At 37.6% G+C, this 16,475-nt stretch overlaps 1 protein-coding gene across 1 annotated transcript in view; it reads left to right on the forward strand.

Annotated features, from left to right (window-relative positions):
- The first annotated feature begins 2,816 nt into the window (after positions 1–2,816).
- LOC139977344 (scavenger receptor cysteine-rich domain-containing protein DMBT1-like) overlaps positions 2,817–16,475 on the forward strand; it is a 51,329-nt gene continuing 37,670 nt past the window's right edge. Inside the window, exons 1-4 of the mRNA XM_071986636.1 lie at positions 2,817–2,908; positions 2,949–3,078; positions 12,385–12,702; positions 14,635–14,955. Of these exons, the coding sequence (XP_071842737.1) occupies positions 2,991–3,078; positions 12,385–12,702; positions 14,635–14,955 (727 nt within the window). The 5' untranslated portion in view covers positions 2,817–2,908; positions 2,949–2,990. The remainder of the gene's footprint in view (positions 2,909–2,948; positions 3,079–12,384; positions 12,703–14,634; positions 14,956–16,475) is intronic.

A 16,475-nucleotide genomic window follows, 5' to 3' on the forward strand; every position in this document is an offset into this window, starting at 1 on the left:
TTGCAAAATGTAGCTTTTGGTCAAAAAAGGATGAAAATGACATGTTTAAAAGAGTACTTTAAGGAGAATTTCTATTCTACATATGTTAACGTCCAGAAAAAGAAGAAAAATTGACTGCTAGTAATGTTCCTATAGTAATTTCAATTTTCGAGATATTCACCTTTAAAATATGTTAAACCTCTGGAATGCTCCTTTAAGGATACATTGATCATCAGTTTGGCTCCTCCGTGCAGGCCTTAAAGTTAAACATTAATTCATTGTCTTATAAATTCCGATAACTAACTAAAAACCATGATTTCTTAACTTCTTATAAACAACAGAGCATCTTTGGATGACAACAAGCATCACTTGTTTCTTGAAACTTTTTTAAACGCATTATAAATGTGTCATTTAAGGGCACAAAACTCCATCCCCTCTTTTTAGTTTTGTGTTGCATCTGAGGAAATGATGTTATTGTCAGTGTATTAGACTACATAGTCCAGTCACTTTATTTTATGAACCTGAACTACATAAATGGTCTTCTCTCAATAGTTACAAGTGTAATAGAAATACAACCTAAGCTGATAGTAGTGTTTCTTAACAGTGTACAACAAATCATCATTAATTTTTGTGCCTAAAACTCATCTTTTAAATGTCTACAAAGTAATCTCTAATACTCTCGGAGTTTTTACTTTATTCTTTTATATCCTTCTAAAGAACCCGAAACCAACACGACCTAACTCAGATAGTGACGATTGATTCTATTCACCTCTTCTTTCTTCATCAACTTTGAAATAAAATTTATCATTGCAAGAAAATTGTGGAAACTTGAAATGCAATATTTGAGAAGCAATTTGAAAACTGTAATATTTTAAAAGCAAATTGAAAACTGCAATATTTTAAAAGCAAATTGAAATCTGCAATATCTGAAAAGCCATCATCATAAAATGAAAAGTGTTATTTATGAATAATATACATTCATTGTACAAATTGTCAAAGTTGTAAATAAATATCAAAGAGTATATATTCTTGTCTTGTGTGGTCAATTAGTGCTTTTGTGATTAATTGAACTATCTACTTAAAACCAAATGATACATTAATTCTTTGCTTATTAATCTTGGATCAGGAAGGATATTATTGGAAACACTCTTAACTGCTGAAGAGGCTGTTATTGGGGTGTCTGCTTTTATTGAAGATTGGTATTAACGCTTTTTAATGGTCTTATTCAATATACACTGGGGGAGGAGATTCATAACAGCAACTAGCAGCAACGTTTATCCAAAGATTGTTTGATTGGCCCTTTAATGGAAAAAAATATTCTGCATGCTGAGCATTCCGTCAGAAACCCCCCCCCCCCCCCGCTCCACTCCATTGCCTACTATGGTATAGCTGGTCATTTACAAGACCATAGAAAACTTAAGTTGAGGTTCTCTGCTGATCGGAAATCCTTCCTTTACAGTAACATAAAATCGCTAGGAAAATCGATTAACTAAGAACTGTTTTGGTTTGTGCTGTATCGGAATGTTTGGAAATAATTTCGAATCATAAAGGCTTTATCGCAGCTCCAGTAACTTGCATTAACGTAAATTTCGTAAGTAAAACTTTTGATCAAAACAGTAAGAATTTAGATCTTTTGAAGGTTTTGGTTTATTCTATCATTATTATTTTTATTTTGCCAAGTGTCTAACAACCACCGTACTTGAAATAGCAACTGAGCATATTACGAAACGTAGTTTGCTATTCTAACGCATCAACGCTGAGAAACTTTTAGAAATGGATGACGCTCTTCATATGTGTTTAAATCCTCAAGATTTTATAGTCCAGGGCGCCTTTAAAGGGCTTATATTTATATAGAGTGAAGCAAAATAAAACATTACTTGATCGTACCGATATTTGGTAAAACACACGCTTGTTCAGTTAGTTTCACTATGAAAGGATCGCGATGAAAAAGATTGCTACAGCATTTATAGAGGACCTTGCAAACGATTTTCCAAAGTCAAAATAATCATAGCCTAATGTATAATTATATCAGTTAATGAATGATGGAAAACTGACTGGGAAATTTTGACAAATTAAAAAGAGCAACTGAAGAACGGGATTCGAATCAGTGACGTCTAGATTACAAGCCCAGCAGTCTACCTGGTGAGATGTGAAGCCGTTAGTTGGCGGCAATTCCTATCGCAGCCGTTTCTTGCTCTTTTACATTGTTTGCAATTTTATGACCCTTTTGTAACGTTCGCAACAAGTTTTGTGTCAATATTTGAGATTATTTGAATTCTATTATACCAGAAATTCTGACAAGGTAGAAGGTCTTCACCGCAGGGCAAAAATTATATATCGATTCCTTGTATTCAGCAGTGACACCAATAAAACAAGTATATTAGAGAAATACTTAAAGCAAATGACTCGGCGGGCAACACAACTATGATATACCCAACTTAATTCTCATTTATAACTTGCGGGTGAATGGTGGTTTTCATAACAGGATATATAGGCTAAGTTAATTGGATTCCCTGAAGACCTTTATAACATCGGAAAGCTGTGGTGAGCTAGAGCTTAGAATTAACCTTGTTTATTTTAATATCAAATACAAAAACTACCACAGACCATGCCATCACCACTGCGTAGCGTACGTTTTCTTTCATTCCTTCATTCGGCAATCAAAATGTGTTCGTAGAACAGAGCCTTGCTACGCAGGCTAGGTTATAAAAACAAACACTGCCAGTTTACACCAGTTACTGGAAGAACAAATAACAACAAATAAATGGAAAAAAGGAGAAATCTTGTCCGCTGATTGATACCATGAGCTGCACGTCGTGGATAATCTTCGTCAAAATACAACCCTGGGAAGCCACATCTTAGTTTCGTTCAATATTTTTTCATGGTTACGTAGGCCTGCCCGGTAAGTTTGTGAATAATATTATGTTTTGAGAGAGAGAGAGAGAGAGAGAGAGAGAGAGAGAGAGGTGGAGAGAGAGAGAGTGTAAGACATTCGTTACTTTGGTATCAAGATGACGACACGGTGGTTCAATTCGACGTCGGCTGGGTTAGTAATCTTAGGATTCCTTCTCATCTGCATCTCAGCCTGTCTCGCCCAAGGTAAGATTAGTTTTGTTGTATATAATACAGTCGGTAAACTTTTGAACGAAATGTGCAGGACGGCCTGTAGATAATAAACGTGAAATCTGATTAAAACGTCTTCGGACGAAATCGACATAACACGAGAAACTGTTTCATCTCAAATAACAAGAGCGCGCAGGTCACTGCACGTTTTTTTTCACACTTCTACTTGGAAACTGCAGTAAAGCTCAAGCCACTTATTTTCACCATTCGTGATGGGAGGGTAACGGATATGGGGAAGAGTAGGGTAGGGGAGGGTAACGGGGAGGGGGGGGGGGTGGAGTGTCAACCTATACGCTATGACGAATATGCTCTGCAACATCCGATCGTCCGAGTTATTTGTAATCATGAACACCGGCAGCCAATATTCTCGTCCAAAACTGGGTCGTCAAGCTATAACGGTGGGTCGTGTTGTGGGCATGGTAGCGGGAAAAAAAAGGAAGATCAGTAACGATGCTTTTTCAATGGAATTTGACAGTTAATTGAACTTCCTCCTGCCATGAGGTGATTGGTCTGCAAAGTTTTTGATAAATGCGTGTTCGGGTTGTTTACTAATTTTCAGTCAATTTACCAAACAAGTCAGCTAATCTACAGTTTCACCATCTATCACAAGAGAGTGACTTTTAGGCCTTATAAAGTTATGGCGCACGGCTCTCCAAAAGCGAAATCACAACATGTATTACCAGGGGCAAAGTTTGGGAGGCAATTTTGTTTAAGGGATTATGCACGGTGATATCCGTACGTTGTGCCGTTTCATGTCGCGCAAGTACCGATATGTAGGTAGAACACCATAGTTATTTGACAAGGATTTACTGGAATAAACAATAACATAAATGTGACAATCAGATGTAGCGTAATGATCACATTGTGATTTCTTTGAAAATATCGCTTACTCATGGGGAACATGCTGTGAATAAAGGAATTTCGAGAACAATAAGTACTTCTCCTCTTATCGTGGAAATCTCCCAATGTCACTGTCGAAATTATGAAATACTGTAACGCTGTCCGCTCCGGTGGTCAGTGGTGAAGTACCGCGGTTGGTAAGTAACGGGGTAGGTCGAGATAGATATTCGAGGAAACCGTGGAATTAAATACATTAACAGTGCATTCTGAGTTTTATAAGTATATTTGTTGCAAGTCTATACAATGTACCTGCCGTACATCTTTCTCAATGTAATGAATAAACAAATAAATATGTACAAGAAGTAATACATAAACGTCTAAAACACGACACACAGGTGGCGTACATTAATTAACCTTGTCACGGCGCAGCAATTCTGTAATACGTAAGTTCCCGGTATAGCAGCCCAACTAAACTATACGCATTGCGTCACGGACAACGCACCACAACAGACGATGAAATGCGTCAGCCCGCAAACCTACGTTGCGCCGGCCTTGCTTCTGCACCAGCAGTTTACACAGCGCAGCTGCAGAGTATGTGCGGCCGTCTGGGCAACAAAATACAACGATGAAACAAATAAATATGACAGAAAAATGCAAAATGAAACAAGAATATGTAATACCAATTTAAAAATTGTGAGAGTCACACTTAAAAAAAAAATGTTTAAAAATATGAAGGGAATCAATTGCACCAAATTGAATAGAAGGAATCAGAAAACTTAACAGTGTACGTACACCAAGGAATCACAGGAAAACAGTTATGCTACGTCATCTTAACATAAACATGCGGACTTCCTTAATAAACAGGAACGTTTTTCCCGACGGAGCAATGTTCGCATCGTCGGATATAAAACAGTAGAAAAGGAAAATTGTCTTACCATTGCCTCGGAAGTGCTACAAAAAGCTGGTGTACCTAATTGTCACATCGAGCGGGCCCATCGGGATGGGAAAATAGTAAGGGGCAGATACCGCCATATACTCGTCCGAGTATCCTTTTTCCAAGATAAATTAAAATCCTTAAGAACGCCCGACAAGCTCTCGCCGAAGATCCATTCTACATCACAGATGATCTTACCAAAGCCGACCTTGCAGAGAAAAGAAAGTGGACAAAGAAATCGGCAGATCTATTCCAGACAGGAGTTAGACTCCATTTTCGTGGGGGTTGTTGGAGGCAGGCTGATGGTCGTCCGTTCAAGTTTGACTGACTTTTCGCAACCAGAGACATTTCCAGTCTATGGCCTGGTTACCATAATATTTTATGTTTACTTCGGAATTATTCGACTCTCAGGTACCAAAGTTTCTCATTTTCATTGCAGTATGCCTAGTCAGGCAATCTCGCTATTCAATTCTTCACGTCACCATTAAGGTGTCGTTTTGTTCCTTCCTCCCGGTTCCCCTCTGCGGGGATTTACCACCATCTTCAGGAAGGTTTGACTTTCTCTTATTATATTTCCTCTCCTATTTTTTCAACTCTCTCTTCCCGTTTGTTTTTTTGTTTGTATTTTTTCATTGTGTTTAGGAATTTAGTTTCATGTCCAATTTAAGATGCATGACTTATAACGCTAGGGGGCTTAGGCAATACAAGAAAAGGAGAAAAATTTTTGCGTTTCTCCACACCCATACCAAAGATATTTACTTTCTCCAGGAGACGCATAGTACACATTGCGATGAGGGTCGGTGGAAAAACGAATGGGGTGGTCAAATTTTTTTTGACCATGGTACCTCTTCAAGTCGAGGTGTTTGCATTCTTTTCCATCCAAACCTTACTGTTAGTATTACTCGTATATTTCGACTTAACAATGGAAGACTTCTTATTCTGGATGCCACTATTCATGGAAAGCTGTTTACGCTGGCGTGCCTCTATGGTCCTAACGTTGTCGATCCGCATTGTTTAAACGTCCTGTCAAATAGTTTACATAACTTTACTAGCGATTACATCATCGTGGGGGGAGATTTTAATTTTGTTTTTAATTTAGATATTGATAAGCAAGGTGGTATTCCTCGTACAAACTTTAAGATGAGGGATACGTGCTTGGATTTAATGACTACCTTTAACTTATTAGATATTTGGAGAGACAGAAATCCTCATCAAAAAGACTTCACCTGGAATTCAAATGTTACCCGTACTATTCACTGTAGATTAGATTTTTTCCTTATCTCACAGTGTTTGGCTCATTCTGTGACCAAGAGTTTTTTTCGAGTGGTATGCAGTCTGATCATTCCATAGTTAACCTTTTTATTACAGTAGATAGTCAGAAAAGGCGTCCAGGCTTCTGGAAGTTCAATAATTCCCTCTTGTCAGATTCAGTGTATATAGACATGATTAATAACCTTATTGTGACAGAAGTAGACTCTCTGCATAGCAGTAATGCTTCAAGTAAGTGGGAATTGATTAAGTATAAAATCCGTATTGCAACCATTAACTACAGTAAAAGTAAGGCAGACGCTCGTAGGAAAAATGAATTTCAGTTAGTCAAGGAAATTTCTAGGTTAGAAAGTCTTTATTACGTCTCTGGCTCAAGCGAAGTCTTTAACAATCTCCAGGAGGCCAAAAATAACTTGAATCACATTTATGATTATAAGCTGCAAGGTATCATTATTAGATCGAAAGCAATGTGGGTTGAACAGGGAGAACGTAATACGAAGTATTTTTTGGATTTGGAGAGGCGAAATAAGTCAAGGAATTCAATATCAAAGCTGAAAGGTAGAGATGGAAATGACATAACTGGTACCAAAGCAATTCTCAACGAATTAAATCATTTTTATATCAACCTTTATACGAGTGAAAGCCAAATGTGAGAGATTTTTTTACAAACATTCATGGCGCCAAGTTTCTTGGGGAGGCAGATGCAAATTCCTGTGATGGGCGGTTTTCAGTCGAGGACTGTCACACTGCTCTACTTACATTTTGTAACGGGAAAAGTCCCGGTAGCGACGGTCTCTCCGCAGACTTCTACAAAAAATGTTGGCCAGTAATCGGAGAGTTGGTAACAGACTCTATAAATTATGCATTTGACCACATTGGTATGTCCTCTGAACAATCTAGGAGTATCATAACATTAATCCCCAAACCAGGCAAGGATCATGGTTTTGTCAGGAATTACCGCCCTATTTCCCTCTTAAATGTGGACTATAAAATTGCTTCAAAAGTACTTGCGTTAAGAATAAAACATTTAATACCAAAGTTAATTGACACTAACCAGACTGGCTTCGTTAACAACAGATTTATTGGTGAGAATATTCGCTGCATTCTTGACACTATTGATTAATGTGATGACAACAACATTTCAGGTTTTCTCTTGAGTATTGATTTTGAAAAGGCTTTTGACAGGCTTGAGTGGAATTTTATTTGGGAGTGCTTACACTATTTCAAATTCAATGAGGACATTATAAAAAAAATATGCTACGTCATCTTGTATGCCACGCTGCACAAGGTCAGTGAACGGTGTGGGCTACTCGTCATGTTGTCATTGTGCCCACAGGGCAGTTTTTAACAGGGCCAGTGGCAGATGAGTGTCACATTGTCTTTAAGCAGTATGGAAAATCACGATCTAACCGCTGCCGTTTGAACAGCTGCGCCAGGCATCAGCTTTATTCAGTACTGCATTAACCACCTAGAGCAGTCAGTTGAAGGTGATACTCTTACAAGGCCCCACGTTACTATTAATACTACCCGAGACGGTACAATGCTAAATCCACGTTGGACGAATCATTACTTCTATCCCTAAATTCTCCCTCTAATATCAATATAACGAACGATATCTTTCCTTTAAATTATTCAAACTGATTCTGCGCGTATTATTACCGATAGTTTGAAACTCGGAACGCGAGGACACTGCCATACTGATTCTCACAGACAGGCCTTGTCACCGTGACCAGGTACATTTTTGGGCCCGGTGATATGTATTGATATGTAGTCTTGTTAAGACCCTAGAATGTACAGTGTACCTTTCTTTTTCACAAACTATTTTCCCGTATCTATTCTTCAGATTGATACTAGGGTCTTTGCACATTTCTCCCAAGCTATCTTATGTTTTACTTTGATTTTGAGAGATTTGCTTCAGAAAAGCGAAGAAGCCAATCAGTTTTGCCAATTGGGCCCACTTCCCCAAAATTATTTATTCAAGCCCTGCCTCCCGCAGTGAACAATCACTTGGCCTTAGATTGGTTTGTACACTGCGAGGCGGTCGCTAATTGCTGTGGAAGAAACATGATCTCACATGACACGCAATTTTGTAACAATAATATGAATAAAGATTTGGGGTTTATAGAAGTTCACTCCCCTCTTTGAAGAAATGTCCAAGACATTTTTGTACCGAACAGATCATCGGGCATGTAAAATACAGTGGGCGAGCGCAATAGTGGGTGGTAGGCAGGAACGGACTCTGAGGCATGTACAGTTTGCACGCGAGAAAAAGAGTATTACAAACGACCTGACCAAGACTAGATGATCTGTATGGAACGCCGAAAGGGCAATGTATTATGTTGTTTGCTTCTATGCTGTCTGAATCATGTTGTTGTCTCCTTTGATGTTGTTGTCTCGTTTAATGTTGTTGTCTCCTTCAATGATGTTATCTCCTTTGGTGTTGTCTCCGTTGATGCTGCTGTCTCCTTCAACGTTGTTGTCTACTTTGATGCTGCTGTCTCCTTCAACGTTGTTGTCTATTTTGATGCTGTTGTCTCATTTGATGTTGTTGTCTCATTTGAAGCTGGCGGCGCTGTTCACTTTTATGACGTCAAAATACGTATACAAATTCAAAGAATTAAAGCTTCAGAACTAGCTAAAATATCGTAGAGAGACCGACTAGCCTATCTTGTAGGGCTAGGTTATAGGAAAAAAATGAAAGCGGAAATGATGGAAATCTCTGTAAAATCGTTGAAGAACCTACGAACTCTTTCAGCCTATAAGAAAAAGACATCCATGTGGTAAAATTTAAAGGCACCGACCTAGCCTAACGTTAGATGTATGATACGTAGCCTTAGTATAACCATAGTAGTATTAAGTATACTCATGAGCAGTTTTCGTAAATTACTCTATCGTTTGAGAGGAACGAATAAAAGTCCGTAAGCATAAGATATGAAATAAACGGGGTGGTTCGTCGGATGAGAGTAGTCAATTATTGACCTTTCATTACTTGACATTTTCTTCGAGGGAATATATTTTGACAAATCCGGTTAGCAGTGTTGATGCTCCGTGTGGGAGCGGCCCTTGATTGGCGCCGCCCCCACAGACAATATCGAATCAGCATTCGTATCCATTTCCCTGCAAGACGATCTGCTAAACGTACTACAATTATCGAGTAAGTCCAACAGCATAAACTAACTTGACTTATTATAGGTGCTGCATGGGCCTTTTTTTCTTTAAAAAAATCTCATCAGATGTGCGCAATGCTTATCAACAAGTACTGCCGACGAATAATGATTTTCACTTGAAAGTGAAAAGGAATCAATTGATCTTGTATAGAAAGATTCTAGATTTATATACAACATTGGTGAGTTTCCATAGTAGGGGGCATTAACTTTACAACTAAATAGCTTACTGTATATAGGCATATAGGCATATAGGAACATCCGTGAGAGGGTGGAAGAAGGCACGAGCGGGGCGAAGCACTTCTGTTTAAGGGAGCAGAGGCCAATTTTACTAGAAAACCTTTGCCTCTTCCCCCCTTTAAAATAATAGCTCCTGAGGAGCCGTCATTACATATTTTCTAGGCATTTTTTTCTCACAATTTTGTGAGAAGGGGGGGGGGTTTGACAGATAAAGGACAGCAATTAATCGGTCAAATCCAGACGCTAAGATGGTGCTGACCTAGTGAGCGTGTATCTTGCAGGCAAAGTCAAAGAAGAGACAGTTACCCTTTGTTGTGTGAGGAACTTGTGTGACCTGCTTGGTACGTAAGAATTGGAAACACCATTGATCTATAGAGCTTATAATAGACAGACTTTCTATGTATATTCAGTTGGGACAATTTCCTAATTCTTATAAATCTCTAAACTGTACTCCAATATCATGCTTCAAAGCACAGCTGGTATTGAGAGTACAAACAGTTCCTAACCTTGATCTGATAGAAATATGATGATCATACTGCTCGTACTGACGATAGGAGTACTCTGAAGCGGGACATGACACTACAGTATAGAAAAAATTGTCCCGACTGGGTGATATGTGATAGAGCACCTCTATATCATGGATAAGTAAAGATTAATTCGTCACATCATATCAGCTGATCATGTTGAACCGAGCACACAAACTCACGTTTTACCGACTAGGCCTTCGATGATGATTGGCAATTTGGCACATACTGGCAATCGTAGAGTTGCGTAGAAAATACTGAGACGTCTTGCAAACATGGATGCCTGTAATTGAACGCAGTAATCTACTATTGAAGTTCGACACGCTAACTCCCCAGGTAAAGAAACGCACGCGATTCGATCTAACTGCCATCCTCAAAATAATTTGAGAGTGACAAAAGAACTTTGCCGCATGTTGCTTGACAACCCCTAAGTATGTTTCGCCATTTCACCGATTAGAACTAACGATCGTACTTGGGAATACTAGCATGTAATGTTAGGCTATGGAATTTGTTTCCAAGAGATTTGAAGAATTATTGGAATAGAGAAGCATAATTTCAGGTTTTAGTCTTGGAGAGTCTCTTATATAAAGGCAGGGCAAATGTTTAATGATCGTTGGCTTAGACGATCAAATTTCCAAACTCAGCCTTTGAGTGTATATGTACAGTGGTCAAGTAATACTTGTTAACATAAAATTGAGATTCCATTGTACGGTAACGAAATAGCCTCACATTGGTATCGTCAGCCTCCAACAATTTGGTTGTACTGTTCGTCCATAGCATGATAGAACCACCAAAATGGACCATAAGCTAGTGTTTTATCCATCAAACCTACACATTTTCTTCTACGGTGTACATATTGGTTATTGTTTGTTGCTATGCAATTTTTTAGCAAAACCAAATTTGCTGTTTGGACAAGTTAAACAAAAGACCTGGTTGTTGAAGGGACAACCAAAAAATCCCCAAAAATTGTCCTGATAAACAGATGGGAAATCTTCTTATGAGATTTTAGACAGATCCCAAAGATGTAGAAAAAGCTAAAACAATGGCCATGTAAATGTAACCTTTAATTTGCCTTCTATTGGCCCTGAACAAATGAATGGCTTTGCAGAGCAGGCAAAGTGGAGCATGTGAAGCATCAGAATGCATGGGAAGTGAAATTACTTCAACAGGATTGAAAGACTATAATTTGAGCTACCAAGGTTTGAAAGTCAATCATTTTCAAAGTCATATGCCAAGTCTCCCACAAAGTTGTCATGTAATAAATTGAATGCAATTAAAATATTATTCTGTAAAAGTGTTTAAAATTTTCATTTTGAATTTGGTCTTTTTGGCATATTGCGTCAATTTTTAGACCATGTAAGGGATGCAGAGTGACTATATATTCCAATTAAAGTGACTGCATGCATTTCATAGTGTGACAAGATTAATGTCATCAATGTTCCCCTCAGGGCCCTCTGGAATATTTATCTAATCAAACCCTTCATAATGACTGGAAATTGTTGAGGCGATACTATATACCCATTTGGAAGGTAGAGTATAAAGACCTTATGTTTGATAGCATTTTATGCTATTTGGCATTAATATTGAAAGATAACCCCTCAAGCAGCCGGTTGACTTTACAACAGAACCTCTTGAACTATTCATAAATGAACTTAAAATTTACTGTTACCGTTTGCATTACATCTCTCAAATGATCTTTGATGGGGATCGACTGTACCTCAAGAAAGTGTTTTGCTTTAAATTAATAACAATATTTGATATACTGTAGCCTAGGTATACAGTACGATACCCCGGCCCATATCTGATGTAGTTATAGACTTAGCTAGCTTACTGTTACTGCATACCTGCAACTACACGTAAGTAGAGCAATAGCTGTTATCATAAATTTTATAACAGAACACATGTTGCATCATTCCAGGATATCCAACCCAATTTGTCTTCTTTTAATCTCCATTGTTATCCTCCATGTTGTTGCTGGGCATCCCATCTTTCCCCTCAGCCATTGAGGGTGTCCAGGTAAGTGTATTAATCTACAGTGGCCATCTCTATCCATTCTCAGGATATGCCCAATCTATGCCTCTTTTGAACTTTTTTAGACTTCGTGTAAAAGTAAGTGGGCCTGACTTTTCGATCCTAGCAGGATCTTCTTCAGAGAATGAATGCCAAGTAACATATACTATTTGACTTCATCAGTTTTGATCGGTGTACTTTCAGAGAGCTGTTTTATTGCAGTGACTGACATTTTTAAATTAACAGAGTTTGTCCTGAAATGTCTTTAACTGTTAAACGTTCTTAGTACACATCGTTTCAGAAAACGGAGATATTCGTTTAGTGGATGGTGAAGAACAGACAGAAGGCCGTGTGGAGGTCTACCAGAGTGGAGTGTGGGGTACAGTATGTGATGATGGTTGGACAATCCAGGAAGCAGATGTGGTCTGCTACCAGCTAGGGTTTGGACCTGCAGCTGCTTCTCTTACAAAGGCCCACTTTGGTAGAGGCACCGGTCCAATTCTAATGGATGATGTACAATGTAGTGGCCAAGAACAGAGATTGGCAGATTGTGTCTTCCGTGGTGGTGGAAATAACTGTGGTCATAATGAAGATGCTAGTGTGATCTGTACTAATGTCAGTAAGTTATACTATATATATATATATATATATATATGAAGAATATATATATACATATATATATATATATATATATATTAAATTGCCAAACGGATCTTGTTACTGAGAGAGACCCCATATCTGCTTCCACTAATTTCAGTCTGGTTCAAATTCCCTTTTCAAAATCGGTAATACCCAGATTGTAAACTAACCAATACATTTTGACTGTTACAAGTCAACAGTGGGATTCCTTTTGGCAAAGATTTAGGACGAACCATATACCACAAAATTGGTTAGCCTGTAACTACTTGTACCATCAATTGAAATGCCTGTGCACCCATTTGTATCTTTCCTCTTGGACAATTGTATAAGTTATGTGGAATCCCAAAGAAACCACACATCATTTAGAACTCAGTGGCAAGATTAGTGTCACTCAGGCCAGATTTGCAATAAATCAGCTACTCCAATCCTTTGCAAGTTGCACTTGCTGCCTGTTGAGTCTCACATCAATCCAAAATTCTACTCCTATCATTCAAATGCATCCATGCTCTTTCTCCCACCTGGGTACACCCCTGCTTGCCGACTGTAAGCTAGTTCTAAAGTTGTACTTGCTCCCTCCTTCTGTAGCCACAAAGCTTTTTAGTGGTCATGCTTTTCTGTCTTTCTTTGAAATCGCCCTCAGATAAAGAAGCTGAATCTGCATCTAGCTTTCTAGAATCTGTATCTTGTGATATATAAGACTCATCTATCATCAATATTATACTTTGTCGCTTGTTTATTCTCTTTTCCTCAGCACGGCCAGACTGAAGTGTGTGTTGCGCATTATAAGAATGGTTTCTTATTATTATGGAAATGTTTTTCTTGTTAGATTTGTTTATGAGTAGATCACTGATCTTATATGTAAGGGAATCTCTCTCCATCGCTTTAAAACAAGTTTCTTATAGCAACAGTTGTATACTGAGTAGAATGTGAACCATAATGAGAATAGCATATTATGTTGAACATGATACAAAAGTTGTGTTATTCTAACATCTGTGAACAGTAAAAAAAATCAGTGGGTTGCGTTTTCTCATACTAATGCTACTTGTACTTTAATTCATACTAAGGGTACTTGTACTCTTACTAATCTTATTTCTCCTTGTACTTATACTAATGGTATTTCCATTGTAGTCATACTAAGGGTACTTCTACTTGAACTCATATGAAGGATACTTGTAGTTATACTAAGGTTACTTCTTCTTGTACTTATACTCATACTACGGGTACTTCTATGTACGTGCTCATACTACTTGGTTACTTTTACTTGTAGTATACTCATGCTTAGGGTACGTCTACGTGTACTCATACTAAGGATGCTTCTACTTTTACTCAGCCTCATACTTAAGGTACTTTTACTAGTACTCAATCATACTAAGTGCACTTCTACTTGTACTAAATCTCATACTAAAGGTGCTTCTACTTGAACTCAATCGCATACTAAGTGTACTTTTATTTGTAATTATACCAAGGGTAGTTTTACTTAATCTCTCACTAAGGGTACTTCTACTTGTACTCATACTAAGGATACTTCTACTTTTACTCAATCTCATACTAAAGGTACTTCTACTTGTACTCAATCGCATACTAAGTGTACTTCTACTTGTACGCAATCTCATACTAAAGGAGCTTCTACTGTACTCAATCGCATACTAAGGGTACTTTTACCTTTACTCAATCTCTCATTAAAGGTACTTGTAGTTGTAATCGTACTAAGGGTGCTTTTACTTGTACTCATACTAATGGTACTTGTAATTGCAATCAAACCCATACTAAGGGATTTCTGCTCTCTCGGCACAGTTCGTGCCAGTACTCACACATTGGGAACCAGCAACTAAATGAAACTGTGATATATTAATCTGCATGCTTATTCCTCTATTTCCTTCTTGAAGCTAACTAACTTGTTGATTTCTCCTAGGTGATGGAGAAATACGTCTTGTCGGTGGTGAAAGTCAGTATGAAGGTACTCTGGAGATCTATCTTAATGGACAATGGGTCAGGGTCTGTATTCCTGAGTGGACCCCAGAGAATGCGAAGGTGGTTTGTCGACAGCTTGGTTATGAAAATGTGGCCCAATATTTATCCTACAGTTTGTTTGGTCATGACGATTTACCAGTCTTGTTGGACAAAGTCTTATGCACCGGGGCAGAAGCTAGACTAAAGGACTGTAGTTACTCTGTGGTTAGTAACTGCCACGTGGGCGCATCGGGCAGCGTTGGCCTAATATGTGACACGCCAGGTACAACTCATCCATAAATTCAATTAAAGATCATCATCATTACTCCGAAACATGCTAGAGAATATTTATCAAAGTACTTTTGAAATGTTAGCTCCCTAAATTTGGGGCAATACTTGTGACATTGTTATGAAGTTTGGGATTTAAAAACTGAACAATGGCTTGTAAACGCATGCAATCTTTGGCTTCCAGCTTCATAACATTGTTTTGTTGTTGTTTTCCGTGTAACTTGAATAAGGTTATTGTAAACAAGTTGTAATGCCATATATGGATTATAATCAAAACATACCTGTTCTAGTTTTCTTTAAAGATCTAGAATGATTATACAGCCTTGGGAATGAATTCATCTGTGTGATGGGATGTTATTGTATGTTTCATGATCCGGTGACTTCAACATTAAACCGTGATTTCAATTGTGGAAGTGGTCTTTGTTGCATCGATTGGAAATAAGATCATGCATTGTGTATGAGTGACATTAGAAAATTATAACCCAGCATACTTTATGTCCATATAAAATGAGTAAATCTGAAAAAAATTTCTCAATTGTTATCAAATTATCCCAAAATATTTCCCTTTTTTTCAAAAAAGGCTTATAATAATATAAAACTCCTTATGAACTTGACAGTCAAAGATCCTCACATTTTATTTTCTGGATATGTTAAACCTTTCACACAAATAAGGAGCTCAAATTTTTTAAAAATTTTTATACAGTATTTCATGTTATTTTAACCTTTAATTTTGAAGCGTTCTGATTTATGGAAGGATTTGTTGATTCACTAGTACTTGCTGTGTTAAATTATGATCCATTCAAACAATTTTTTTAATATCTTGTTTTGACCTTTGATTGTGAAGTAATCTAACTTCACCTAAGGGTTTGTTATTTGTTCACACTCTCCATGAATTTTCTTTATTCATAATACAATGCAAAGTTTGAGTAGAAAATTGCAGAAAAAATAAGGAACAACAGCCACATGTTTATCCTGCATGTGCGTGTGTGATATGCCACATGTTTGCTTGAAGCTGTCTTTGGATACAAAAGGAACAAACCTCAAATGTTAATCTCAAAACTGACATGTATAAATTGTATGCAAGTTTTCCAGGAAAGTTGGCGTTATTTCTCATTTACATGTCAAAAGCAGGGCTATCTCTTGCCACTTTGGATAATTGTGTAGTTGATTTAAACAGCCTCTTGAGTTGATTTGCTTTCAAAAAAAAATTTGTTTTGTGACTATTCAATACTTAAACCCTGTAACATTGTGTAGCTCAATAACTTTACTTGTCAAATTTTACCTCCAAATTTTAACGTTGCTTTTTGTTTTGAATTACTATCGACGTTGAAAAGTATCTTGGAGTTAAAATGTTGAAAGATGAATGAAATATACAATTAATAATTAGCTAACCTTTGATTTGGTGAAGAATTGGAGGGGACCAGTGTTAGTTTGTTGCAGTCTATTTATCTGTAATGTTCGGTAGGGTTTGGGTTTGTTAACTAATCATAAGAGGAATGGTAAGTGGACATATAT

This window comes from Apostichopus japonicus, chromosome 2 (assembly GCF_037975245.1).
Source record: "Apostichopus japonicus isolate 1M-3 chromosome 2, ASM3797524v1, whole genome shotgun sequence".
NCBI classification, from domain to species: domain Eukaryota; kingdom Metazoa; phylum Echinodermata; class Holothuroidea; order Aspidochirotida; family Stichopodidae; genus Apostichopus; species Apostichopus japonicus.